General features: G+C 39.6%; 1 protein-coding gene across 5 annotated transcripts in view; it reads right to left on the bottom strand.

Moving 5' to 3' along the window:
- LOC105006661 (cadherin-7) overlaps positions 1 to 26,074 on the bottom strand; it is a 205,428-nt gene that overhangs the window by 78,968 nt on the left and 100,386 nt on the right. For 4 of the 5 annotated variants that reach the window (XM_013132042.4, XM_020045166.2, XM_020045164.3 and 1 more), the window contains one exon: positions 6,056 to 6,223. In XM_013132042.4, the coding sequence (XP_012987496.1) occupies positions 6,056 to 6,223 (168 nt within the window). Of the gene's footprint in view, positions 1 to 6,055; positions 6,224 to 6,453; positions 6,522 to 26,074 lie in introns of those variants that run through there. The other variant, XM_020045167.2, reaches the window with a different exon arrangement.

The raw sequence follows: 26,074 nt of genomic DNA, 5'->3' as shown, positions 1-26,074 counted from the left end.
TGTTAAAGCAGGGACTCCGAGGTCTACGGAGATGGCCTTTAAATCTTGATAATCTTTGGTAATGACAGTGTTTCTGATGGTCTCAGACAGCTTTCATGTTCATCATTGTGAAAGAGGAATGATCCTTAAAATCCAGAAAATTGCCTTTTTAAGCATTAAATCCATCACTAATTGGTTATTTCAAGCCTGTGAGAACTGACATTTTATCACAGATGAGTCTCATTTCACAGCAATAACAATTTAGTTATTTTCAAACTGATTAGAGGGAGTCAATAAACGTGTCATGGCAATCTTTCAATTTTTATACTTTTTCCTTATTTTGAATTGTTATTAGTTTCTTTTGCTGTTCTGTATCAAACCTATTAGAGTACAGGGACCACAACTGTTTCACTACAATAACAAAAAATCAGGAGACATTGTAATAATAATGTTGACTAATGTGCCAATAATGTTCACCAGAACAGTATACACTACATATAAAGTAAATGTGCCAGTTTGGCTTTGTAGTGATGGTGCTTTAAAGTATGTTATTCTTAAATGATATATTTAGTTGTTTGTCTGATTTCAGATTTTTGAAGCTTTGAAATTAATGAACAAATTAAAATAAATTATGAATTGAAGTAACTAGTTCCACAGCTTTTTTTGGCTCAAATAATATAACAAATGTTGAGCAAGCAAATAATTTTAGATTGAATACTGTTCTTTCATTTGGTGCTAGAACATAATTTCTAGTTAAATGAACATACCCACAGACACATCTCTGAGTGGTAAAAGTGTTACCATATACAGTGTAGTCCAGAACAGGTTTTAAATTACTTAAATAATTGTTCCAGTAAAGGTTCTCAAAAAATCCCAATTGAGAATGTTCTGGAAAAGGAACCAAGAAACATTACAATTATCCAATTATGATCTCAAGGAATAATGCTGGATTTTTTTAAAATCCACGCAACCTCAAATTCTATATTTGTAGAAATGTTTTTTAGATAATGTACTAATTCAGCAACCATGTCCATTTAACTAACACATATAGTAATGTCTGGTACCTAACTTAAAAGGACAAGGTACAGTTCTATTAAAGGCATGGCTTAGAAATGGTGTGGCTTTCAGTTAGTTAGGGTTGGCTGACAAGGGTGGTATGTCGTAACTGTTGATGGTACCATTTTATGCTAGTGAACAGAAATCACAAGGCTTCTTCATTACTGTGATGTATCAACATCTTTCGATTATGTTGAGTGATAAGTAGTTAAATATTTTTTTTCCCATCTGGCCTGCAAATCAGAGCATACTTGTGACATGTAGTTCCTACTGGAACCCAGTCAGAATTAAAATATCAACTGTTTGGGCAACTAAAACCTGCATTCAGAATGGTTGCCAAGGTTTGCAAAATGATCATCTGTTCATGCCAAAAGCCTCCAAATTGAAAGAATTAATTCACTTCTGGGTGGAAGTTACATACTAAATGTATGTAATAGGCTGAAGGGGAAAAATGTATGTCTTTTAAATTTTAGAAGCATAACCTTCATTATTCATTAATGTACAATAAATACACAACATATAAACACTTCAAAATCATATGTATATAAATATTCAGACCCTCTACCATGACACTACAAATTAAGCTCAGAGGCAATCCTTTATCCATCCTCAGACTTCTCTAGAACTGCAGTATGGCAAATTCAATTGATTGGACATGATTTAGAAAGGCACACACTTTTCTATATAATTTCCACATTTCACAGTTCATGTCAGAGAAATATCAAGCCATGAAATCCAAGAAAATTCCAAGCTAGAATCTGAGGAAGGTTATAAAAAACTGCAAAATTGTTCCATGAGCATAGTGGACTCCATCATTATGAAATGGAAGAAGTTTAGAACCACCAACACTCAAAATATTGCTATGACCAAAACCAATGACAAAGTGAAAACACGTTTGAAGAAATGTGTGCCAATTTATTTAAAAAGAAAACTAAGAACTTCAAGACATCTCATAAAAGGGCACAGGATGCATCTGACCTCAAGTTAGTGTAATGGCAAAAGGTCTGAATTAGTGCTGTCAAATTATTATTCATTGCGATTAATCGTAATTTTAGAATGTTTTCAAATTTGCCTTAATACACACTTTTCTGTTTAAAGCAGTGCATTATGTAAACGACATACTGTGTTTAGTGGCAAATCATGGACAGTGATTGACTTGGAATTAAATAAATGCAGGTTGTCATAGCCCTTAAATGTCAGTCCATAACTTACCACAATAACTGGGCCCATCAAAATGCAGCCCTTTTTTAAATAATTTAAATAAAAGGCTGCTGGTTCAACCATCTCATATTGTTCTCTTGATTAACACACCAAGGACAATAACTGTTACGTTAGGCTACTATATAAAAAATACTGTATATTAAACCTTATCTGGAGAGCTGCAGGGTGTGCAGACATTTAAACTACTGAATCACACCTAAGCTTGTCAAGGTATTGTCCTTTGATGTTAAGGCTGAAATGTGGTTAGAATGGGGATCAGGTGGGGGCCTGTAAACATTAGATTTCCTGAAAGATTGTTAGCCACAACCAAATAATGTCTCTATAAAAAGATTCCCAATTCACCCAAATGCATATGAGGTAGGCTACTTGAATAGGCAATGGCATGAGGTAGCCATGGTGGCTAGAGATGTTATCTACAACCATTAATCAGGGGAAATCTGTAATTTACGGTGGCCCTGAAGTGCAAAACACAACTACTAATACAGTACAGCTGCACACCCCCAATAAAAATACTCCCTCCAATAGTGAAAAACACAACCAGTTATACAATTACACACACCCCAAAAAAATACTCCCCACAATAGTGCAAAACACAACCTCTAATACAATTACTTCCCAAATTTTACCAACTTTTACTAAGGAATGAGAAGAAATCTTAAGCTATGGATGATGTTGTGTTCTACGAACAAACTTTCTTACTATGCCCACAATGATTGGCTGATATGACTTTCTCTATCTACAAAGACCTGATAGCAGTTCGTCATCGTAATCGACTTGAGTGTGCAAATGCTCACATTGGATGTCGTCTGGGACTTTTGTACAGGTGTTCTCTTCACGGATGAATCCCGGTTTTCACTCGTGTGGGTGAGCGGTTTGCTGATGTCAACGTTGTGGATTGAGTGGTCCATGGTGGCGGTGGGGTTATGGTATGGGCCGGCGTGTGTTATGGACAACGAACACAGGTGCATTTAGTTGATGGCATTTTGAATGCACAGAGATACCGTGACGAGATCCTGACGCCCGTTGTTGTGCCATTCATTCACAACCCTCACCTCATGTTGCAGCATGATAATGCACGGCCAAGATAATACATCTCCTTTATGCGAAGGAGATGTGTTGCACTGCGTGTGTCAAATTGTGGTCACACCAGATACTGACTGGTTTTCAGGCCCCCCCCCAATAGAGTGAAACAGCACATTTTAGAGTGGCTTTTTATTGTGGCCAGCCTAAGGCACACCTGTGCAATAATCATGCTGTCTATTCAGCATCTTGATATGCCACACCTGTGAGGTGGATGGATTATCCCGGTAAAGGAGAAGTGCTCACAAACACAGACTTAGACAGATTTGAGAGAATATTTGAGAGAAATATGCCTTTTGTGTACATACAGAGAGAGTCTTGAGTTCAGCTCATGATAAACGGGGGCAAAAACAAAAGTGTTGCGTTAATAATTTTGTCTTGTAGCCATGTTGAAATAAAGATTAAAATAAAAATGTAGGCTAAGTGTTACTGATTAAACATGAAACCAAGAATGTCATAATGACTGGTCAAGATATGTTCAGCTCATTGTCAGCCTCTTACGTCTGGCAGCTCATAAAGAAATTCGCATTAATCTTTTGATGGTGCAGTAATTTGTGCAATAATCTGTCCCAACTATAGGACCAACTACACAGGATGGTCCAGCTATGGCCATGAAGTCTGCTTTGTTTCTTTGTAGTTGACGAATGAGGAAACCACATGATTTGTTCAGACGATATGGGGTCTGGAGAGGGTATGTATTGTTTGATGTAATATTCTACTGACAGGTGACTGAGATATACATAGTTTGTCTGCACTGCATAGCTCCATTTTCCCTGTGGCCAAGTAACGAAGAGTTGTCACAACCTTGACCTCTGATGTTATTGGGTTGTTTCTGTTTGTAGGTTAAGTGACTGCACCAATGACTATCTCTATTATGATCATAATACTCTCACAATTAAGGTGATATCATTTTAAAAGCTCAGTAGCATTAAGTCTTTCTAAAACGTTGACCTGATTACAAGGTGGATTGCCAGCAGCAGTCATTGTTTGGGATTTGGTCTTAGTGACTCAGGAGTCCTCTTGACTATCCCCAACTTTTTGGAGCTCGTTTTAGCACTAACACGCTTTTGTGAAATAATCTTAGGCCAAAAATGTAGGAGCCCTAAAGTTATACTGACACGCCCATCACTCCTAAATCGGCAAGTTAGGAGCTACTTTTAGCCATAAGATGTTTTGTGAATACGGCCCCCGATTTATTACCCTGCCTGTGAGTTCCCTCTTTTATGGTCACACTGCAAGGTAATGGTCCAGGATAAGTAAAACAAATCCAAATAAAAGTGTCAATTGTGAAATTAACTATCTAAAAACATCTGGTTTACATTTAATAAATGTAATGGCGGATAATATAAATATTTCTAGAATAGTTAAGATGTTCATAACAATGGAGTTGTTTGCATTCATAATCAAAATGTATGACACATTCTGACCACTCTGCCCTAAAGGAAACAGAATATCTCTCAAAGAAAGTGAATGAGAGAGTCAATGATTCCAATAGAACATGGTTTGGTAAGACGAAATGTCCACTGCAAGATTCTATTACATGCAAACTCTCCTATTGTATTCCCAATGTCTTTGTCTGTACCTGATTTAAAGCACTCTCATAAGAATAAAAGGAGGGAATCATATTCATATTCATAATTTCCACAATCACCATGACAGAGCTCATTACCAGACTTTTCCGTGTTCCTCACCCCAGTGGCTCCTGACATCGTGCTCCAAATGTTAAACTGCCTGACATTGTTTGCCGCCGTGTAATCTTTGTAATGACTTTTTAATTTTCTGTGAAAAACCCCTCAAATAATGCTTTCCTACCCTTCCTTCATACTGTCTATGCCCCTCTTTGGCCCCCGATAACTGCCTATAACCCGTCCTGGTTCCTCCAATCTGGCTCTATCTGGTGTTGTGCTTCTGACCCATGACCTTGAGTTGAGGTTGAGGTGGATACGGAGGGGCAGGATGGGTTCAGGGTTGTTTCTTCACAGCTCAACCAGCACACAAGATTAAGTGGAATTGACTACCTGTTGTGTGAACTTGAATTTGCCACTCCACACAACCCCGGCCCAATCCTCAGCCAGCAAATGTATTTGACTTCAAGGCAGTCCGGAGGTGAGTGTAACAACTAAGGGAGAGCCGGTTACTGGGACTATCAACAGTACAGCAGTTGCTGGGGCACCAGATTATCATGAGACGCCCCTCACGCCTTTGAATCCCAACGCCTGGCATGGAACCCATTAGAGGGCCGTGAAATAGGCTGAAGGGGAAAAGAAGATGGAGGCTAATTGATCCTGGTATCCACGGTCGCAGAATTCCCTCTGCCCTGATGTTAAGTAAGGCGAGAGGAATACAAGTTTATATCTCCTAGGGGCAACCAGCATTTGATGCCTTTAACCAGCAAAGTCAGAAAGGGTCTGTGAACACTCCCAACAAAAAGATGAAGAGATATATTGGTTGACATTGTGTAACACCTTTGCTTGAGAGGGGTACTGTGGTTGAATGAATCTGCAATATCAAGTATCACCTACATTTTCACTCAAAGCTTTCTCCTCTAAACGTCTGTCATTGTGAATGAGAGTGATTGTAGAGATTTATATTCAACCTCCACTACGGTGAGATTGAAATGACAGCAAATTGAACGGTTAAGGGCTTTGTCTGTGATGTAAAGAGAGAAGGCATGTTGTCAGTTTTAGAGACATACAAAGCATATAACCCTCAGCCTTACTACGGGAGAAGCGAGGTGGGTTGTCGTTGACGTCGGTGAGAGTGACCGTGACAGAGGTGGTGCCGGAGAGGCCTCCCATCTGGCCCACCATGTCTTTGGCCTGGATGACCAACACATACTGGTCCTTCATCTCCCGGTCCATGTTGGGGAGCGCCGTCCGGATAACGCCTGGACAGGTGAGAGGTGGAGAGTGATGACGAGATTAGGCAGTAGGTAGAGAGAAGGATGACAGGAGCACAGGGAAAGAAAACATGATATAAGAATGAGAGAGAAAGAAGACAGTACAGGCAAGGGAGAGAGTGAAAGGAAAGATACAGAACCAGAGATAAAGAGTACATGATCAGTTGAAGGAAATATGTGGCCATGTAAGTCTAATAAAACTCTTGGACAACCTGTACCTGATGATAACGCCTCCAAGGATGCCTAATCTGAGTTATCTGAGTGGGCACTGCTGCACCTGCAGTCTATTCATGAGAAAATGGGGAGAGTACAGAAAGATGGCATCTATTTTTTTTTTGTTATCACAAAATGTTACATCAGCTTTTGAAAGTAAAATTGTCTGTGGTATATGATAGAGCATTTTATACAGAGCTGTGGGCTGAAAGCATTGTTTGTTCACAGGCTTCTGTGCTGCCAAGGAATGCATTTCATGTCTGTTTTACTTTGGCACTTCTGCTAAACAGGAAACTCAATTCTGAGCTTTGGTCTTAGGAACAAACAATTTATATCTTTTCACAAGATCATTTCGGAGCTGATCTGTTTTGTCAAAAGAACAATTAGTAAAAAAAAACTCTAATCTTAATTGGGCAGCTTTTATAAACACAGCATAAGTGTCAAACATAACTTACTGTCTATTTTTTGTCAGGTGTCCAATCCTGACACTAGAGTAACTAAAGACCTACCTGCTGACAACTTTATAGTTTGACTAATAAATTGCTCAGCCAAATTTAGTCTCATGTAAAGCCTAATTGCTTTTGAAAGAATACAACAACTAGTGAATTTTGTTAATTCTGGAGTATAAAGATGATAATCAAAATAATCTGACAAAATTACCACAAATCTATAATAGCAAAACGTATTAATACTTCTGGGGAAATTACTGTTGCATTCATAGTTAAAGGGGAAAAATGGCAAATATCAACAATTCATAAATTGCTTGAATTGTTGGACTGTTTCTCTAAGTATGCAGCCCCTTTGCTCAAAAAGAGCAAGCAGTGTTGAGCTAAAGCGAGCGCATTGTCAGAAGGTGATATATATTTCTCATCCCCACACTAAAAAGCTTGATAGAACTTTGTGAAATTATTATTAACGTCAAAAACTAATATTCTGCCAACACAAGATTGGGAAAGCCCAATCGATTGTAGTATATGCCATATATATATTTTACATGAAAATAATTGTCAGTTTGGCAGATTTTCAAGATGACCTTTTCTGACATCACTGCCAAAGATGAGGAAATGCCAACTTGTGGGCTTACTGCGCATGCATGCAGGAGTTTGACCGCTCAGAAAACTAGCATGTTATGATGCTGCCTCATTGAGCAATGAGGAACAGTTCTCAGCTACTGTGCAGCAATATTTGAATCCAAATATACAGAGGAAGAATTTCTGGAGATTGAAAAAAACGAAAGCTTCGGTTGAGTAGAAAATAACTGCATGTATGTACGCTGCTCAATAGAATTAAGGGAACACTTAATCATCACAGTATAACCGAAACATCTGCTCTGCATAGCACAGTGGCTTCCCTTGCTCTCTGTGCATTTTTGACCATCCTGCAGAAGGTCGGGAGGCAGGGCAACAGCACGTCCTTGGATTATGCCCCTGTCGTTCCGGATGGTGTCAGCGTCCAGCAGGTGGAACGAGTCAGCTCTGAGGACCGCCTTTCCTAAGGAATGGTGGTCCAAATGGAGCAGGCGTGTCCGTAAGCGGTTCCATGTCACTTGGACGGCTTCATCGCCAGAGCGATTGCCAGGCAAGCCGTTCCCATCTCCCACCCTATCGGATGGAACCCATGGAACTGGAAATCACTATAATTTTTGCTTTGTGGCAGGGCACATTATCCTGCTGAAAGAGGCCAATGCCATCAGGAAATACTGTTGCCATGAAAGGGTGCATATGGTCTGCAACAATGCTCAGGAAGGTGGTACGCATCAAAGTAACATCCACATCAATGGCAGGACCCAAGGTTTTCCAGCAGAACGTTGCCCAAAGCATCACACTGCCTCTGCCGGTGTGCCTCTTTCCCGTAGTGCATCCTGGTGCCATGTGTTCCCCAGGTAAGCGATGCACACGCACCCAGCCATCCACGTGATGTCAACGAATCATGATTCATCAGACCAGGCCACCTTCCATTGCTCCGTGGTCCAATTCTGATGCTATAACGTGCCTAATGTAGGAGCTTGCGACAGTGGACAGGGGTCAGCATGGGCACCCTGACTGGTCTGCGGCTTGGCAGACCAGTCAGTTCTGACTTCACCTGTCAGTGGTCATGTTATGGCTGATCGGTGTATATCAGTGCATTTGACACCACCAAGTAGCACCACTGAATGTCCAGGAGCTCACAGAGGCCCTGATCCAGGTCTGAGAGGATATCCCCCAGGACACCATCTGCCTTTTCATCAGGAGCATGCCCAGGCACATGGGCCATACACACAACTGAGTCATTTTTTGAGTTTCGATGATGAAATTCATGCAAGTTGGAAAAGCATGTGATTGTAATTTGTTTCATAGATTTTTGTGAGTTTGAATCCAGCCCTCAATCGGTTGGTGATTTTGGTTTCCATTGACCATTTTTACGTCATTTTGTTCTCAACGAATTACACAATGTACATTAAAGATTTAGATTTTTTAAGTTTTTCTTTCATCGAGACCCGATGTGTGATTTTAGAATTTGGTGAAGACAGTTTTCCGTGTCCATCGTACTCTGGCCCCACCACCACCACCAAATGCCCCCCCAGGGGCCATGATATCTTGCCTGAACAACTACAAAATGAAGAATTGGTTTTAAAGCTGTACTATGAATCAGTCGGAGATCGTATGCTGTTTACCACGGGGCAGAGCCATCGATGTAGCCATAAATCTGGGGTTAGTGCTAGCAAAGTCTAAAACTGGCAAGTGCAGAGTGTACAGAGATGTTTCGGCATCGAGTAATTGTCTCTGGCCCCCTCCCAGCTAGGGGTAGTGTTCAGCTCTACAGCAGACCTTCGCAACTCAGTCGCTGGCTGAAAACTGAGTTCTGTCCGTCGCAGGATGTAGAATTTGTAGATAACTGTCTCTCTTTTTGGGACTCTGCCAGAAATAGGGCCAAGCCTGATCTGCTGAAGAGTGATGGACTCCATCCTAGCTGGAGTGGTGCTCTTCTTTTATCTAGGAACATAGACAGGAGTCTCACTCCTATAGCCTCACCATGAGATAGGGTGCAGGTCAGGCTGCAGGCTGTTAGTCAGTCTGCTAGTATAGTGGAGTTTGTCGATAGCATAGCCAGAGCAGTTAGCATTGTTCTGCCTATTGAGATTGCTTATTGAGATAGTTAAAAACAAGAAAAGGAACCAGACAAGCCTAGTTCAACTGGCCCACGATTTGACGGGATCAATGTTGATGCTCTCACTGGATTCGATTCTGGGTCTCCCACGTAAGAGGCAGTGTCTTTTACAACTAAAAACGCTACATTTATGCTGAATGTTGGTATATCGTCTCGACATTAGATCATTTTGAATATTTCGCTAGACACCATTAAGCATGGTGTTAAACTGACTAACGTTTCTTATTAAGTTTACTTCCACCACAAATAGCAAATATGAACGGTATGACTTTTGCCACTGGCCGTGTTAACAGCTTATTAGTCAGTAATTGGCCTACTAGTAACTTACTACTTGGAATGGTCAAAATAATTTAGTAATTGCTAGCGAAACTGAAGATGAACTATACACTGCCAAAGCTATTTAATTTCATGGCACAACAACGTTAATTGTTCTTTCATTCGTGAATGACATTGATACAATAACTATCAATATAGGTGACGAAGTGAAAAAATGAGAGAATCATGGAAATTCCTCTTCATTTACTGCACAAGGGGTTGTGATCTATAAGCTATTATCCCAAAAAGCCTGCACGGCTGTGTACTTCGAAGATCCACCAGAAAAGCTGGAATATTACTGTAAACACTTATTTTAGGCTTACTATAACATACTGAAATTTGTGGCCAGCAAAGTTTTTGCCAAATCCTAATACATCATTTGCTTTCACTGCAGCAAGCCTTGAACACTTTCTCTCCTGCATGAGATTCCGTGTCTCTAACCACTATGCTATTTATGACAGTAAATTTAATTTTACTTTAATGGTTTTCATTCTTTTGAAGTTTTACTCATGAAAGTTAACCAGGCTGATACATTGTCTTTCATAGCTACTATTTACAGGACCAACAGGCCAAACACAATGTCCCTCAGTGAGTTTCCACAATTCTTGTCTAAACTTAGTAGTCAAGCCAGATACCAGAGGCATTGCTAGGATCACAATGCATTCAGGGGTACGTGTTAAACGTGTCAGGTGAGACATTTTTCATGGAAGTCCCTATGTCGTTGTCTCTGTTGAAATATGTTTTGTTGTGATGCCGCGTGTTGTTCTAACTACTGTCTTATGGATTTTTAATATTAGGCCTACATTAGTTTAAGACATCTCTCTGGAACCTGAAATATTCCCAAATAATTTTTTGGCACCAAATCATCCCTGGTCTCCATGACATTGTCCTCTGGGTTCATTTTCTTCATTGATCCTCTTTCCTCTCCCTAATCCGCGCAATTCTATAACACTGCACTTTACACTGCATCTTGATGTTTCTGACTGTTTAGAAGTGCCTGCCCAGCTAATATTGTTTCTCGTGAAACTCGCGTGTTGTAACTTTACTGAGTTGTGGCTTTTAATTTTAGTCAAAGAGTCATTGTGGAATTGGGATATTTTAAGAATACACACTTTCACTGACTTGTAATAAATTGGGACGAGTGAGAGGCGTGAACAGAACAATGTACTGTATATTTTTATTGACCGATTCGAGACATACATCTGGATATTTGAATTGTAAATGTTTATTGTCTTAAAATAGCAAAAGGTAGGGGAAGAAGTGTGGTAGATATGTTGACTGAAATGATCATGCCGTTCGCTTGCCAGACTCCAACCTTTATACTAATAATCTGAATAAAAAATGTTAAGTAGGCAATCTGATTCTAAAATCAACTCTAATAAATTGTATAAAAATATGTATATGATAATAGCGAAGATGGCACACAAGTAAAAATAAATATTTTGACTGAGCGTAAAAATAAAATAGAAATCCAAAATCACAGCTTTCTGCAGTTTAGAAATCGTACATGTTCAAATTGCGATTTTAATATGATTTTGATTGATCGCGCAAGCACTAGTCTTCTGTAGCCCTTCTCATACTGCTCTTAAAATAATGATTCCAAAGAATTTGCAGCAGAATCAGATGCCAACAACGATCAGCCCTGTAACTGGTGCACTCACTCTCTCTCGGCTGGCTGTTCCAAATAGTGCAAAGTAGATCTGTTGATTGAATGACACACTTTTTATATCAAAAATATAATCTTTTTTGAGGGCTTTAATGCATGATCTAAATTACAGATGAATAGATCAGGGGCTATTTTTTATTTGATAATTTTTTCTGTAAAAAAAGAAACAATTTGAGATCCGGGGCTATTCATAAGAAGCAGGACTATAGCCCCTGACACCCAGGCCTAACGACAACCATGGCAGATACTATTATTGGTTATTTTTCAATGGAATTGTTCACGTTATAGGTCAATTATTTTTGGAAAAAGTTATGACATGATTTATCTTTGTCTCATTCATTTACATCACAAGAACCTGGCATAGTGTAGTGTAGCCTTTTTATATCCACTGTATAAATCAATACATGGACTTGCTTCCACTTATCTTGCTGAAATGGTCCAGCCATATATACCTACACGTAACCTTAAGATCGGAAGATGCAGGCCTTCTAATTGTACCTAGAATTTCTAAACAAATAGCCGGAGGCAGGGCTTTCTCTCATAGAGCTCCACTACTGTGGAATGATCTGCCAATTAAGGTTAGAAATGCAGACACGGTGCAAACGTTCTATGATTAAGTGCAGTCTGGGCGTTGTCTCTCGTTGCATCCATTGTGCAATTGGGGTGAACTCTGCTGGCAATACTCAGCCCTCATTTCAGGGTGGTTGTGGTGGGTTTATTGATGCTTGGCAATGTGGGTGGGGGAGTAGGGTCAGTTCTCCTTCTCCACTGTAAATCCTTGTAAACCCAAGGAATGCATCTCTATCTCCATTTAAACACATGGAGGACATGAGGTATTGGCCTATACCCCTGCCGAGTACCAGGCCCCAAAGACTCGTTGCTGCCCCTGTCCAAAGTCCTCCTGGTTAAAAGGGCTTTATAAAAAAGCTTGATTGAGGTACGAGCGAACGGGGTTGGCTTTCCTATAGTGGTCAATTTCTTTCCTGATCACAGCGCTGATCAGCCGCGGAAGAGAGGTTAATTTAACCCAGTGAGAGAGCAACTTCACCAGGCCAGGGTAAAGTTTTCCCTCGCTCATCCCACCACGCTCCGTTTCTTATTCAAGAAATACAGGCCAGAGTTCAAGTCCCTGGAGGATGAGTCAGCCTTTGTCACACTGTATGTGATACCCACAGCAGCAGTTCCCACACAGGATGTCGATTCAGGGCCTGAAGGTTTGCCTTCATTGGAGGGGCAACCTTGGAACAAGGATATTTGAGTAATCCTTGCTAACAAGCTGGTAATGCTGGTGATGAAGGTATTTTCTTTTTTCTCTCCCCTCTGCTGCTGTTGTTAAGCTGGTTCTTCGTTATGACCTAGGGCATTAACGTTTTGGATTGGGCATGCTGGAGCTCTTGATTGAAACATAACCCAATGCATGACAGCCTATACAGCTCCGGAAAAAATTAAAAGACCACTCCTAATTTTTCTTAAATCAGCATCTCTACATTTATGATAGCCATTCCATTCCAGTGTTAAATTCCAACACAGGCACACCTCATTTTACTTAATGAGGTACTGATTAGGTGATTACCTGAACCAAATCTAATTTAACAAGGAAAAGCATAGAAAACACTGCTGTGGTCATCACTATCCTCTTGCAATAGGACCAGCTGTATGACAAAAACAGTGCAAGTAGTACCTCAAAGGTTATTTTAATGAAAAAATAACTATTCAGCATGACAAAAGAGTTGAAAAGAAAAGCTTTGAGTGAGGAAAAGAAGGGTTCAATTCTGGCTTTACTGGCAGAGGGAAACAGTGAGCATTCCTGAAACGATACAGGTTGCTTCCATCCTGAAAATTTCAAAGACAGTGGTCCATAAGAACAAGGTCAAGCAACAGATATTGGGGACAACAAAGCTACAGACTGGCAGAGGGCAAAAACAACCGTCCACTGACCGAGATAACCATCAACTCATTCGAATGTCACTCAACAACTGTAGGATGACATCAATGTTCCCCAACTCTGAGAATTGTTTTTTCCAGCAGGACAATGCTCCATGCCACACAGCCAGGTCAATCAAGGTATGGATGGAGGACTACCAGATCAAGACCCTGTCATGGCCAGCCCAAACTCCAGACCTTAACCCCCACTGAAAACCTCTGGAATTTGATCAAGACGGAGATGGATGGTCACAAGCCATTAAACAAAGCAGAGTTATTTGAATTAATGTGCTAGGAGTAGCATAAAGTCACCCAACAGCAATGTGACAGACAGGTGGAGAGCATGTCAAAACGTATAAAAGCTGTTATTAAAAATCAGGGTATTCCACCAAATATTAATTTCTGAACTCTTCCTAAGATAAAAAATGTATTTTGTTGTTGAAAATTCAATATGAATTTGTAATATTTGCATTATTTGAGGTCTGAAAACAATGCATATTTTTTTGGGTTATTTTGACCAGTTGTTATTTTCAACAAATAAAAGACAATATTTGTATTTTAAATTTGGGAGTAATTTTGTCAGTAGTTTTTACGAAACTTTCAATTTTACTCATACACATACATATGAATAGTAAAACCAGAGAAACTGCATTTGGCAGTGGTATTTTAGTTTGTTGCACTGCTCATATTTTTATTTGTTTGAAAAGCCAACTTAAACCAGTGATGCACAAGCTAAGCAAACCCCTTCTAATGCACAACATGGGTAAAAAATGACCCGTATTCATTCCCTATGTTATTTCATGCATGGCTGGGCATTTCTTTGCTATATCATTTGAAAAAAAAAAAATATTAATCATATAATATTCCAATAACTCAATATCTTCTTTTTGATCACCACAAATAATTATATATTTTTTTTCCTTTCTTACTTTATGAAAATAAATAGTTTTTGTATCAACCCAAGAAAGGAAGTGTGATTATAAGCGTATAATATATACATAATAATTTTTGTGATTTGGACCAAAACCCTTTAATGATGAGAACATTTGAGGTCCGTGATGTCGCCCGGTATAGCGCAACTGGGGCCCCACCCTGGAGCCAGGCCCGGGGTTGGGGCTCGTACGTGAGAGCCTGGTGGCCGGGCCTTTCCCTATGGGGCCCGGCCGGGCTCAGCCCGATGGAGCGACGTGGGGCCGCCTTTCCGTGGCATCACCACCTGCAGGAGGGACCATAAGGGGCCGGTGCGGAGAGGATTGGGCGGCAGTCGAAAGCGGGGGCCTAGACAACCCGATCCCTGGACACGGAAACTAGCTCTAGGGACGTGGAACGTCACCTCGCTGGCGGGGAAGGAGCCTGAGATCGTGCGTGAGGTTGAGAGGTTCCGACTAGAGGTAGTCGGGATCACCTCTACGCACGGCTTGGGCTCTGGAACCACACTCCTTGAGAGAGGATGGACTCTTCACCACTCTGGAGTTGCCCATGTTGAGAGGCAGCGGGCTGGTGTGGGTTTTCTTATAGCTCCCCAGCTCTGCCGCCATGTGTTGGAGTTTACCCCGGTGAACGAGAGGGTAATTTCCCTGCGTCTACGGGTCGGGGATAGGTCTCTCACTGTAATAGGTCTCTCACCGGGGATAGGTCTCTCACAGTAAATAATAGTGAATATGTAAAATATAATGTCACACATAACACACACATATCACTGATAACCGATAACACTGATATTGAACTGTAGTGCAATTGGGTATAGCACAAATTGCCATCTCAGTGTTAACATACCTCACAAATGACAAAGATATGTTTGTGCTCCTTGCACACAGGCCTGGTGCACTGGGAACACCAGCTGCTGACTTTTCTGTCTTTGGCAGCAGGGCAGATCTTGCACCCCTTCCTCTTCACTTGTCCCTCCAACCTGACGTCCTCCAATGGCTGGGTGGTGGCTGTGTTTTGTTTTTGATCCCACATATTCCCATTGCTTCTGTAATATGCTTTTGGAAGTGTGGTGTGCTCTCCGTGCACCTCTTCATAAGTGGCATGACAAGCTCTTTGCCAGCTCCTTAATAGCCACCACGCATTGGTCATACCACCCATGTAATCAGGTTGTTGTGCAGGGAAGGTGTAGGCATTGAGGGGGGCAATATCCAGTATATTGTACCAGAGCACCATGGGCCACCTCCATGTGCTCCGCTTACATGTATAAGTGTGAACCATATGTCCACTCTTACTTTTGTCATCATGCATGGTGCTCAGGAGGACAACAGTCTTTCCCTTCTTCGGCCCATAGCTCACCATGGTCATGTTGCCATTTAATCCAAATTCTGAGCAATTCAACTATTCTACAGCAATTAAATTACATTTGGATGGCTTCATGACAGGCGGTATGTCCGGCTTGTTCTGATGAATAGTCCCCGCAATGGTCAGGTTATTCTTAAGGAACTTCTCAGTAAGAGGGACAGTGGTGGAGAAGTTGTCCATTGTGACGTTGTGACCTATGATGTGATTTATGAATTCTTGTCCATATTAAATGTTCATAATTGCAAACATTTCCAAATGCCACAAGTTCCTATCAAATTCCGTAGTGAATATATATGAACAACAGTTGCTACTTACCCATATGGGTAACGGGTATGTAGAAATCATGTATGTAGAAGACATTTAATGAATACCAGGAATATTTAATACTGTTAATGATAAATGTATTACCCAATTCTTATTCTATAATTCATTCTGTAAATGAACTGTAATAAATGAACTGTTTTAGACTAGGCCTGAAATTGCTTTAGACTGTTCATGGTTGCCACATATAGAAGAAGACCTAGGTCAGCATGACCTGTTCTTAGACGTGATTAGGGCCACAACCAAGGCGCCAGGCCTCAACCCTATCTTATCTACGACCCTGTTCATTTGGCGCCAAGGTAAAGCTGCCTGTGTCTCCTCTGTATTCTTCCTTTTGTGTATGACAGTAGGGGTAGCTCAGATCAGGAGGTCTGGTAACTATGACCTAGAACTATGGTTGCCATGGCAGTATAGGTTTCTATCTAGTTTTCCTATTAGTATGACAACTTGTTTTGTATGCATTTCTTAGCATTAGAGATAATCTGCCATCTGACAAGGAGGAGTATAAAGAGCTAGAAGCCATAATAGGTAATCAGAACAATTGTTATGACACTACTCTGTTGGTCTCTGTACTTATACTCTGTTTTGTGAAAGCAATTGTTCCCATGTGCACGTAATTAAACTTGAAATAATCAACTAATATAACAGACTCTGAGAAGTTTTTACTCGTATAAATCGTGAACATTTTCCACAATACTATAATAGATGTATTTCAAAGATACAGCAAAGAAACACACATTTGTGCATAAAATAACAGGGAATAAATATGGGTAATTTTCGACCCACGTTGTGCATTAGAAGGATAGTGATACCAAAAAGATTTTTATTCAAAAAGTAAGAAAGGAAAAATGAAAACAACTATTTGTTCTGATCAAAAACAAGTTAATTGAGGAATACATAAAATACTGAATGAAGAAATAAATTGTTTGCCAAGATATAGAAAATAAAATCTCATTCGGGACACTTTTGACCCATGTTGTGCATCAAAGGGTTATTAAGCTTGCAGAGAACATGGCTGAGCTGGTGGCATATGGATGATGAGAAAATGGTTTCATTATTCTTATTGCGACAACCAGCAGTCTACTATTTTCTTTTATTTCATTACAATTTCTTTCCTTTCTCATGCATTGTCGTAACATGCTGTAGGATTATGAGACCTTGCTGTTGTCTCCACTCTTCTCTTAACTTATCCAGGCCTGTATTCTGAGTGCAATCCTAGAAATATTATTTGATTCAACTTTGTCATTGAACAAATACAGTACAACGAAATGTTAGCACTCACTGCCTTACCGGCGAATCATGACAATTTGTACTTGCATTTGCCCACTTATAACTATGCATAACATTTGTAAACATACATTATACTTAATATTTTTCTGCCCTCTTCTATTTCCACTTCTGGTTAGAAGACCCAAGCACAGGGCTCCAGTTTAGATTTTTTTATGCTTTTGCTGAATTTTTTTCTCTTTTATTTTGCAAACAATACAAAACCAAAAGGTTGGCAAGCAAATGGCCAAAACACAAAACACGCAGAGGTGCAAATACTAAGACCTAAACTGAGGAACCTAAACAAGACAGAACCTAAACTATAGAAGGCAGAAGCAACGACAGGCAGGGGGAGGCCAAAACACAGGTGGGCAGGACAACAAAGAACGAGTAGACTGGACAAATAGTGGGATGGCAGGAACCCGGACTAAGAAGAAAAGACAAAACTTACAAGGGAATCATAGATAGACACAGCGCAAGACCAAACAAACCATCTACCATTGGTTAGGCTGACTGCAATAATGACAAGTACATACAAACAATGCTTCCCACTAGACTGACCACAAGAGCTGACATATATAGGGTGGGGCTAACAAGGAGCAGGTGAAAACAATGAAGACCAATTACAATGGAACCAAACCTAGAAATGAAACCAATAGAATCTAAAACCAACACAGACATACAGGAAACACGGAACGGACTAGGGGAACATGGAACATAGTGACTGAAGACAAGCTCAAACTATAAACAGAGCACATGAAGACCAACATGAAAAACCTGGACCTGAATTTGACAGGGAAGACACGAGACCTCACACAAATAGAAGAGGGCAGAAAATATACAAGTATTAAGTATAATCTATATTACAAGTGGGATGAATAGATGTGGAATGAGGCAAATGCAAGTACAAATGGCAATTTTAAATGTGCAATCAAGGCAAATTGAAGGTGCAAGGTAGCATGTGATTCCTTTTTTGAAGGTCTAACTGTACCTCAATTAGAGGAAGCTGACATGGCTAACCTTGATAGTCCCCTAATGATTGAAGATGTTCAAGAAGCTACAAACAGTATGCAGTCATGCAAGGCCCCTGGTCCTGACGGATTTGAAGTGGAATTTTATAAAAACATTTTGGATGACCTTTGCTCCTGGCTATGTATTCGGAGACAATATCGGAGGGTTAGTTACCCCCAACTCTGAGACTCAATATGCCTCAACATGTCAAGAACTTGATCCTATGCCTTATCTCCCCGATCAGACAGGATTTATCCAAGGGAGATACTCTTTTTTTAATACTCGCAAGGTTTTTAACAACATATATACTGACCTTCAGTGACCTGCCTCTGAATTTGTGTTGTCCTTGGACGCAGAAAAAGCTTTTTGGGTAGAGCGGTGTTTCCTCTTTACAACTTCGGAGAAATGTTGCTTTGGCCAGAATTGTATTTCCTTGGTGAACAGTTGTACACAGCACCCTTGGCATGTGTCCACACAAATGAAGTACAGTCAAAGTATTTCCCTCTTCAAAGAGCAATGATATAGGGTTGCTCCCTCAAGCTATCCCCTCGAACGTATAGCATTGCTTGTTGGAACCGTGCTATACGTTTGAGGGAATACTGTATATAAGGTATTTAATTATATGCAGATGACTTTCTGTTCATCAGCAATACTATGCCATCAATGCCATCCATCCTATCTACATTAGATCGATTTAGGAAATTTTCTGGTTACAAATTGAAAATGGAGAAAAGCTAATTATCCTTGTCAACTCTGCTGCTCCAAATATACCTTCCTCTGCTTTCCCTTTCAAGAGAATACATTCTCAATTTAAATACCTTGGCATAGTGATTCCTAAATGTTTACATTTTCTTCTTAAACTTATTGTCACATTGATTTTATTAAAATGAACATAGCCTCTACATTTCTATACCTCTTCCAAAACATTCCAGTGTTCATTCTAAAAAAATAATTTGCTCTTATTGATTGTACTCTCTCAATGTACATGGAACGATTAGCAACCACACGTCAGTAGGTGTTTCTGGGAGAGACACAGGATGGAGGGAGGAATGGCCATGGCCAAACTTTGCATTATTATTGGGCAAGTAAAATACAAACAAATATTTTGGCTTACCCTGACAACAATGTTCCGGACTGGGTTGCAGCAGCCCACTCCATCTTTAGTCTTCTCTGCCTTACAAGTTTCTACTGACAGGCTCAGCCAACAATCCTGTGTCGTCCCACACACTCAAAATCTGGTTGCAATTCAGGAAGCATTTTGGTTTGCAAAACTCTTCTGTTATGACAGCTTTCATGTCGAACCACCTCTTTACACCAGCTATGAGGGATGTGTCTTTTCGCGCCTGGCATGGGAACGGGAAACATTTTATTAAGGATTTTTATGTGGATGGAATATTTGCATCCTTTGAGCAGCTAGCAGCAAAATATAGGCTACCACGTGCAATCTTATTTTGATATTTACAATTGAGGACTTTTGTAAAGAAACATATCTCCTTTCCCAACAAGCCTCCAACTATCATGGTTGACACTTTGTTGTCCCTTGACACAGATAAAAAGGGTATAATCTCCCGGATTTATGGGATCATTGGTGAGATAAACTCCCAGTCAGTAGATATGCTTAGAACGCAATGAGAACAGGACTTAGGCCCTCTGCTTCTAAATGACACTTGGACTGCAATTCTTGAACAAATACATGCTTCGTCTCCTTGCAGCAGACATGGGCTCATCCAATTTTAGATTGTGCATTGTGTCCACTTTAATGTACATAAGCCAAATTAGCTAACATTTATTCAAATCTGGACCCCATCTGCAATAAATATAAAGCAGCACCAGCCACTTTAATTCATATGCTTTGGTCATGCCCTTGTCTGTGTCCATTCTGGGGTAAAATGTTCACATCCCTGAGTGAACTTCCCATTTTAAACTTAAGGAGGACATGAGGTCCTGGTCCAAAGCATATGAATGCTGTCCCTGTCCAAAGTCCTCCTGGTTGTGTTGCAGATCCAGACGATACCTGACGATTTCAGCTGCCACTGTGCTGACACCTCCCCCCTCCCCATGTTGTCCCTGTCCTTGTCCATCTGGTCATGCTCCTGACCTGGTCTAAATTTAAATCGACTCTAGATTTAGCCCACATGCATTTATTAATTATTCCAATTGGAATTTCACCCGGCACAGCCAGAAGAGGACTGGTCTCCCCTCTGAGCCTGGGTCCTCTCTAGGTTTCTTCCTAAATTTTGGCCTTCTTAGGGAGTTTTTCCTAGCCACTGAAATTCAACGGCATTTTTTGTGTAAAACTGGAGAGCGCTATCTGGCCAAGATATGTTTAGAATGTAGTTGCTTTCACTTGCTTAATAGCTCGCCATTTTATCTTGTTCAATTGGAAAGACCCCAATCCACCTTCTCACACCAGATGGCTGAGGGATGTCATCTTCCATCTGAAACTAAAAAAGCTTAAATTTACCCTAACAGGGAAAAAGGCTGAGTTTAGTTAAATGTGGACCTAATTTATATTTTATTTCACTAGTGTTACTGGGATAACAAATTGGGATGACTCATAATGATGTATCTATTGTATGTGGGAATGTTAGAACGTGTGGATTAAGGAGTAACTGTATACCTCCATGTTTGTCTCTATTTTGTGTTCCTCTTTTTTTCTTCTATGATGCACCTTTATGTGTTTTCCATTCTTGTTGCCATAATATGGTTCATTTCAGCTATAGACATTTATAACCTGTTGCGGCGGGACTGGGGGCAGGATTGGTTGGTGGGAGAGACCAGGGGGTTTGAAAATGGGAGGGGGTATTTAGAATTTGTATGTTATATGACAATATTGTATTATTTTTTCAAGAACATTTCAAAAATTCAATAAAAAGATGTTAAAATGTATTTTTCCAAAAACAATGAAAGTACTCCATTTCAGCATTTGATGTGTTGTTTTGATACTATTTTCAAATAAATATAGGGATTAAATGATTTGCCTGTGACCAATTTTTCTTCAAAGCTTTGGGCGTGGCCAGCAATGCAGCTTGTCTGTGCAAGTCTTATATAGATCTGTGATTGTTTTTGTAGGCTGAACAAGAGCATACATTTTTCAGTCTTGGACCATAGCCAATCAAAGCAACAGTAGGGCCATTATGCAAATACTCCATTAGCTACGTGGGCATTATCAGTAACTACACTGTGTGCTAAATGTAGATCATTTGCAAAAAGCTTTGTAAAAACCAGAAAAAGAAAATATGAGAGAAGGGTAAGTAAACCCTCTCAAACTTTCACCAGGTTATCACATTTTGCTTGCAACTAACCTGGTAACAATGCACATACAACAATAGGAACTTGTCTGACCACGGCGGGCATTTCCTCAATGTCAATTCATTTGATTGACATGAGAGACATATGTTCAGTACAAATGTAGTAAAGTGATTAAACTATGGTAAAAAGAGATCCCTAATCACAGCTGGAGGCAGAAAACAATGTCTTATATTTACAAATGTATACCTATTTATTTCACAACCATGGAAACTATATTAATCACTTCTTGAACTACATCTATCTATTTTGCCACGGATGCCTTACTCTACATGCAATATTTAGTAAAATCCATCATTTGGAGCCGGCCTAGAAGAGTGAATATCTCTTACTGAGTCCATCCGTCCATCCCTGCCTGACTGACTGACAACCCCTTGTTAAATAGCGTAGTGGTTAGAGACGCGTGCTACAGAACATCAGGTCCCGCATTCGACTCCTGTAACAGTCAGAATCAGCTTTATTCACCAGGTTTGTGTACACATACGAGGACTTTGACTCTGGATTATACAGAGATTATACTTACTCATAAAAAATGTAAACAAAGAACAGTCAACCAGAGTCACCGAATGCAATATACAGCACACATAAATACACATAATAAAACAAACAACAACAGTAGTTATTGTATCAATGTCATTCACAAATGGCAAATAAGCTGTTAAAACGGCCAGTGGCAAAAGCCATGCAGTTTATAGATACTTTTTGTGGTGGATGTAAACTTCATAATAAAGGTTACTCAGTTTAACACAATGGTTAATGGTGACTAGGTAAATACTCAAACTTGACGTGATGTTAATGCATAACAACATTATATAATGTCAATATGCTATACTGACACCCGGCAAATGGTCAGCTCTGTGGTGTTGTGGTTAAAGACAGCCTTTCACGTGGGTGACCTAGGTTAGAATCTTGAGAGGGCAGCCATGATCAACACTTTCTATTGCGGGTCTGCTGAACTAGGCTTGCCTGGTTTCTTCTTTCCTCTTACTTTTGTAAAACTTCATGTAAAGCTGATACATAAATGTTTCTATATTTGATGTATTTAACATTTTGGCCTCATATCTGTAAACTACATAAAATACTGTTCCAATTTGTCAGGGAGTGATGTATTTTAAAGACAGGCATGATCATATTATTATATTATACTGTAAATAATGTAATAACTTGTGGTTGCATAAATAATTATCTTTATGGCTTTAAAGTCGTTTTAGTGGTTTTTTATCTAAAGTTTTTAAAGTGGTGGACCATTCTGTTACAGACCATATAGACAATCATGTCTGTCGGAGTCTAATGTGAAAACATATAATTGAATATAAGCATGTATTGAACAATCCATTTAGGCTCCTGTAGGCTACATGATTTAAAAGGATATATAAAAATAATATAGGATTTGCTCCACTGTTTGTTTGTAGGGCCAAAGTTATACTTAAATAGCCCCAATAGCTTATTGTCTGCTGTCTGAAATTGTCATTTAGAGTGGGTACAGACTTGGATATTCACTGTAATTGCATGCCAAAAGTTTTCTAAACTTTGAGGAGACCAGACATCAATTGGCGTTCCCCAATTTTGTGTTTTACTCTAACAAAACATTCATTATTCCACCACATTTTATTGAACGCTATAGTGAGGGGGAGCAATGTAACACTCTGAATGAGAGAGCTACGTGCTTAGAAAAAATTACCTCGAGCAATTTATGAACTTAGACACATCACTGATATTTACCGTTATTCCCCTTTCAATCCGTTTCTTGCCGTTTCAATCACTAATGGGCACTTATTGGGGATTCCAACGGAAAGTTAGGGATGACTCATGGAGTTGGTCAGGAAGTTGAGAGTTCTAACTGGTTAAGATACCTAACACAATCGAGGATCAGATCATGAGAATGTTAAAATAATAGCTAGCTGTTCATCCAAGTAAATGTTCAAGATGACTTACAACCAGTGTTGGGGAATGTTACTTTTAAAAGTAACTAATTACAGTTACAAGTTATTGTACAGTTCCCATAAAGTAATAGTAATACTGGTGTTACTTAGTTATTTGCTGTAGAAAGTAAGGCATTAAATTACTTAGTTACTTTAAGATAAGTCCTTTGATTCTATGTTCACGTGGTCACTTATGCCCAGAAGGCACACATCTAATGGAATATCATATAGTTATATAGAAAGGTATTGCATAGTCAGTGTCAGTCACCAGCATATAACATTAACAATCATTAATCATTATACAGCAAGAGTGACCAATCCTATTATCTCAAGTAATCATGTACCAAAATGAGAAATAATACTTGCATTCAGTTCTTTAATCAAGAATCTCTCAAATCAATAAATTATATTGTATTGCAAGTGCCTCCACATTTTCAGGCCAGGCTTATTCAACAGCCTACATTTATATATTTCAATACTAGATAGATCTATTGCAGTGAACAATGAAGAACAAACAAACAGCTGTGGCCTTGTACACTGATGAACAGGGTTTGATATGATGGGGGGCTGAGACCCCCCATAAGTTAATAGGGACACCCATAATTATTCTTTTTTAGTTTGGGGGATCCCACAAAAATGTATTTTAACCCTCATTAAAATCATCAGTAATGATTGTGAAAGTTATGTCTTCAAGATCGCTTTACAATTTGCAGCAATACTTTATGTATTTGCTGGTCTGAGGCTGCGGTTGCGATAGCCTGGATAAGTGAGTCCGGTTTCCCTGCAATTCCTATTCAGCATCACAAGTGGTTGTCGTGTTGCTCGCAAACTGCACGGACACAGTTAACTTGACAAATTTCTGACTGAAAACTACTACAATAAATTAATGAAAATCCTGTATGTACATGAAGTGCTTCATTTTGAGCTCTCTATAATTGCTTATAGTACATTACTAGCTGATCCTCTATCAAATGAAGCACTAACTAGATACCCAACATTGTGTTTAGAAGTGTCATTTTGCCAAAGTTCCTTGCTAGCTATCTGGGCGGTAGTGAAACCAAATTAGCTGCTACTGACAATAATGTTGCTGAACTACAGTTGTTATTCGTCGATCGCTTTACCAACTTGCTTGCCCAGTCAGTGATGACGAGTAATAACTAGAACATACTGTAAGTTTGTGACTAGATTGACGTACATTTTATTTGAGCATGATTGTGTGTGTTAATGAGACTGAGAGCTTGGTTAGCTACTGAACCTAAAAAAAAAAAAACTGAACCTATAATCGTGTTTCATGGATAAAGGAAGAGGAAAATAAAGATCATCCACTTTTTTCAAGGATACATTCTGCTATGATAACATAGCTAATGAGGAAATTGTAGAAATAATAGTTAACTCCGATTTTATCATGAAAATTAAATTAGTGTAATATAGCTGAATGTTTTAACATAGAAATTCATTAAATTTTTATTAAAACAATATTTTGCAACATGGAGGACATTCAAAAAGACCAGCTCAGTGTAACGAGGACGCGCGCCACCCCTCCCGACGTGGTGTTCGGCGCACGTCATCGCCAGCCTTCTAGTCACGCCGCTCCTCCTCCCACGGCACTGTCATGTTTTGTTATCGCACGCACCTGGTGTCCATTCCCTCATTAGATCGCATATATAAGTTCCTGTGTTTCTGGGTGTCTTTGTGTGGTATTGTTCTATGTCCTTTGACTGTACTGGAGTATACGGATGCACGCTTGTTTTGCGCTTGTGCGCTTTTGTTTTGCGTGTCTTTTCACTGTGTTCAATACAAGAAACGTTCATCGCCTCCCTGCATTTGGCTCGCCTTTTTTCGACGCACTCCACTACACCCACACCGTGACACTCAGCCCAGTCAGGCCAAGTACAGCCCATCTCAACTAAGCCAGGCCAAGTACATACTCTTATTTTAGCTCATGCTAGTATTATAAAATAATAATATTAACTCATGTTTTTCGTTTTCGAGTCAAACGAAAAAAAATATTGCCTCACCAACTAACATGATGAATGTGAAACATTGGGTCATTAGTAGGTTATTATATCATTTGTTAACAGTCATTAGTTATATTAAAAGATCTTAGGGTGTTTCAACATTCCACAGTTTTTCAAATATATTGAAGGTATGTTGAAGGTATGTTTTCCTTCAAAATTTAAAAGATTGCATACAGTCTTTTCAAAAATGTAGTACACCTTCGGGAAAGTTATTACATACTGTATGTACAGTAGATACATTTACATCTAAGCTAAATTCCAACCTAATTAATTGATACAGGTAACCCAGTTTAACAAATCACATACAGAAAGAAATGAAACCATTAAATTAAAATGGACAGGAATGCAATATCCTTATGCAAAAAAGGTTCACCCCCACCTTTACCATCACAAACAATAGCTAAAATTAGAATAAGATGCACCAACAGTTCCATAT

This window comes from Esox lucius, chromosome 21, assembly GCF_011004845.1.
Source record: "Esox lucius isolate fEsoLuc1 chromosome 21, fEsoLuc1.pri, whole genome shotgun sequence".
Taxonomy (NCBI): domain Eukaryota; kingdom Metazoa; phylum Chordata; class Actinopteri; order Esociformes; family Esocidae; genus Esox; species Esox lucius.
The sequence above is the reverse complement of the archived record's forward strand: the minus strand, read 5'-3'. Positions and strand labels throughout refer to the sequence as shown.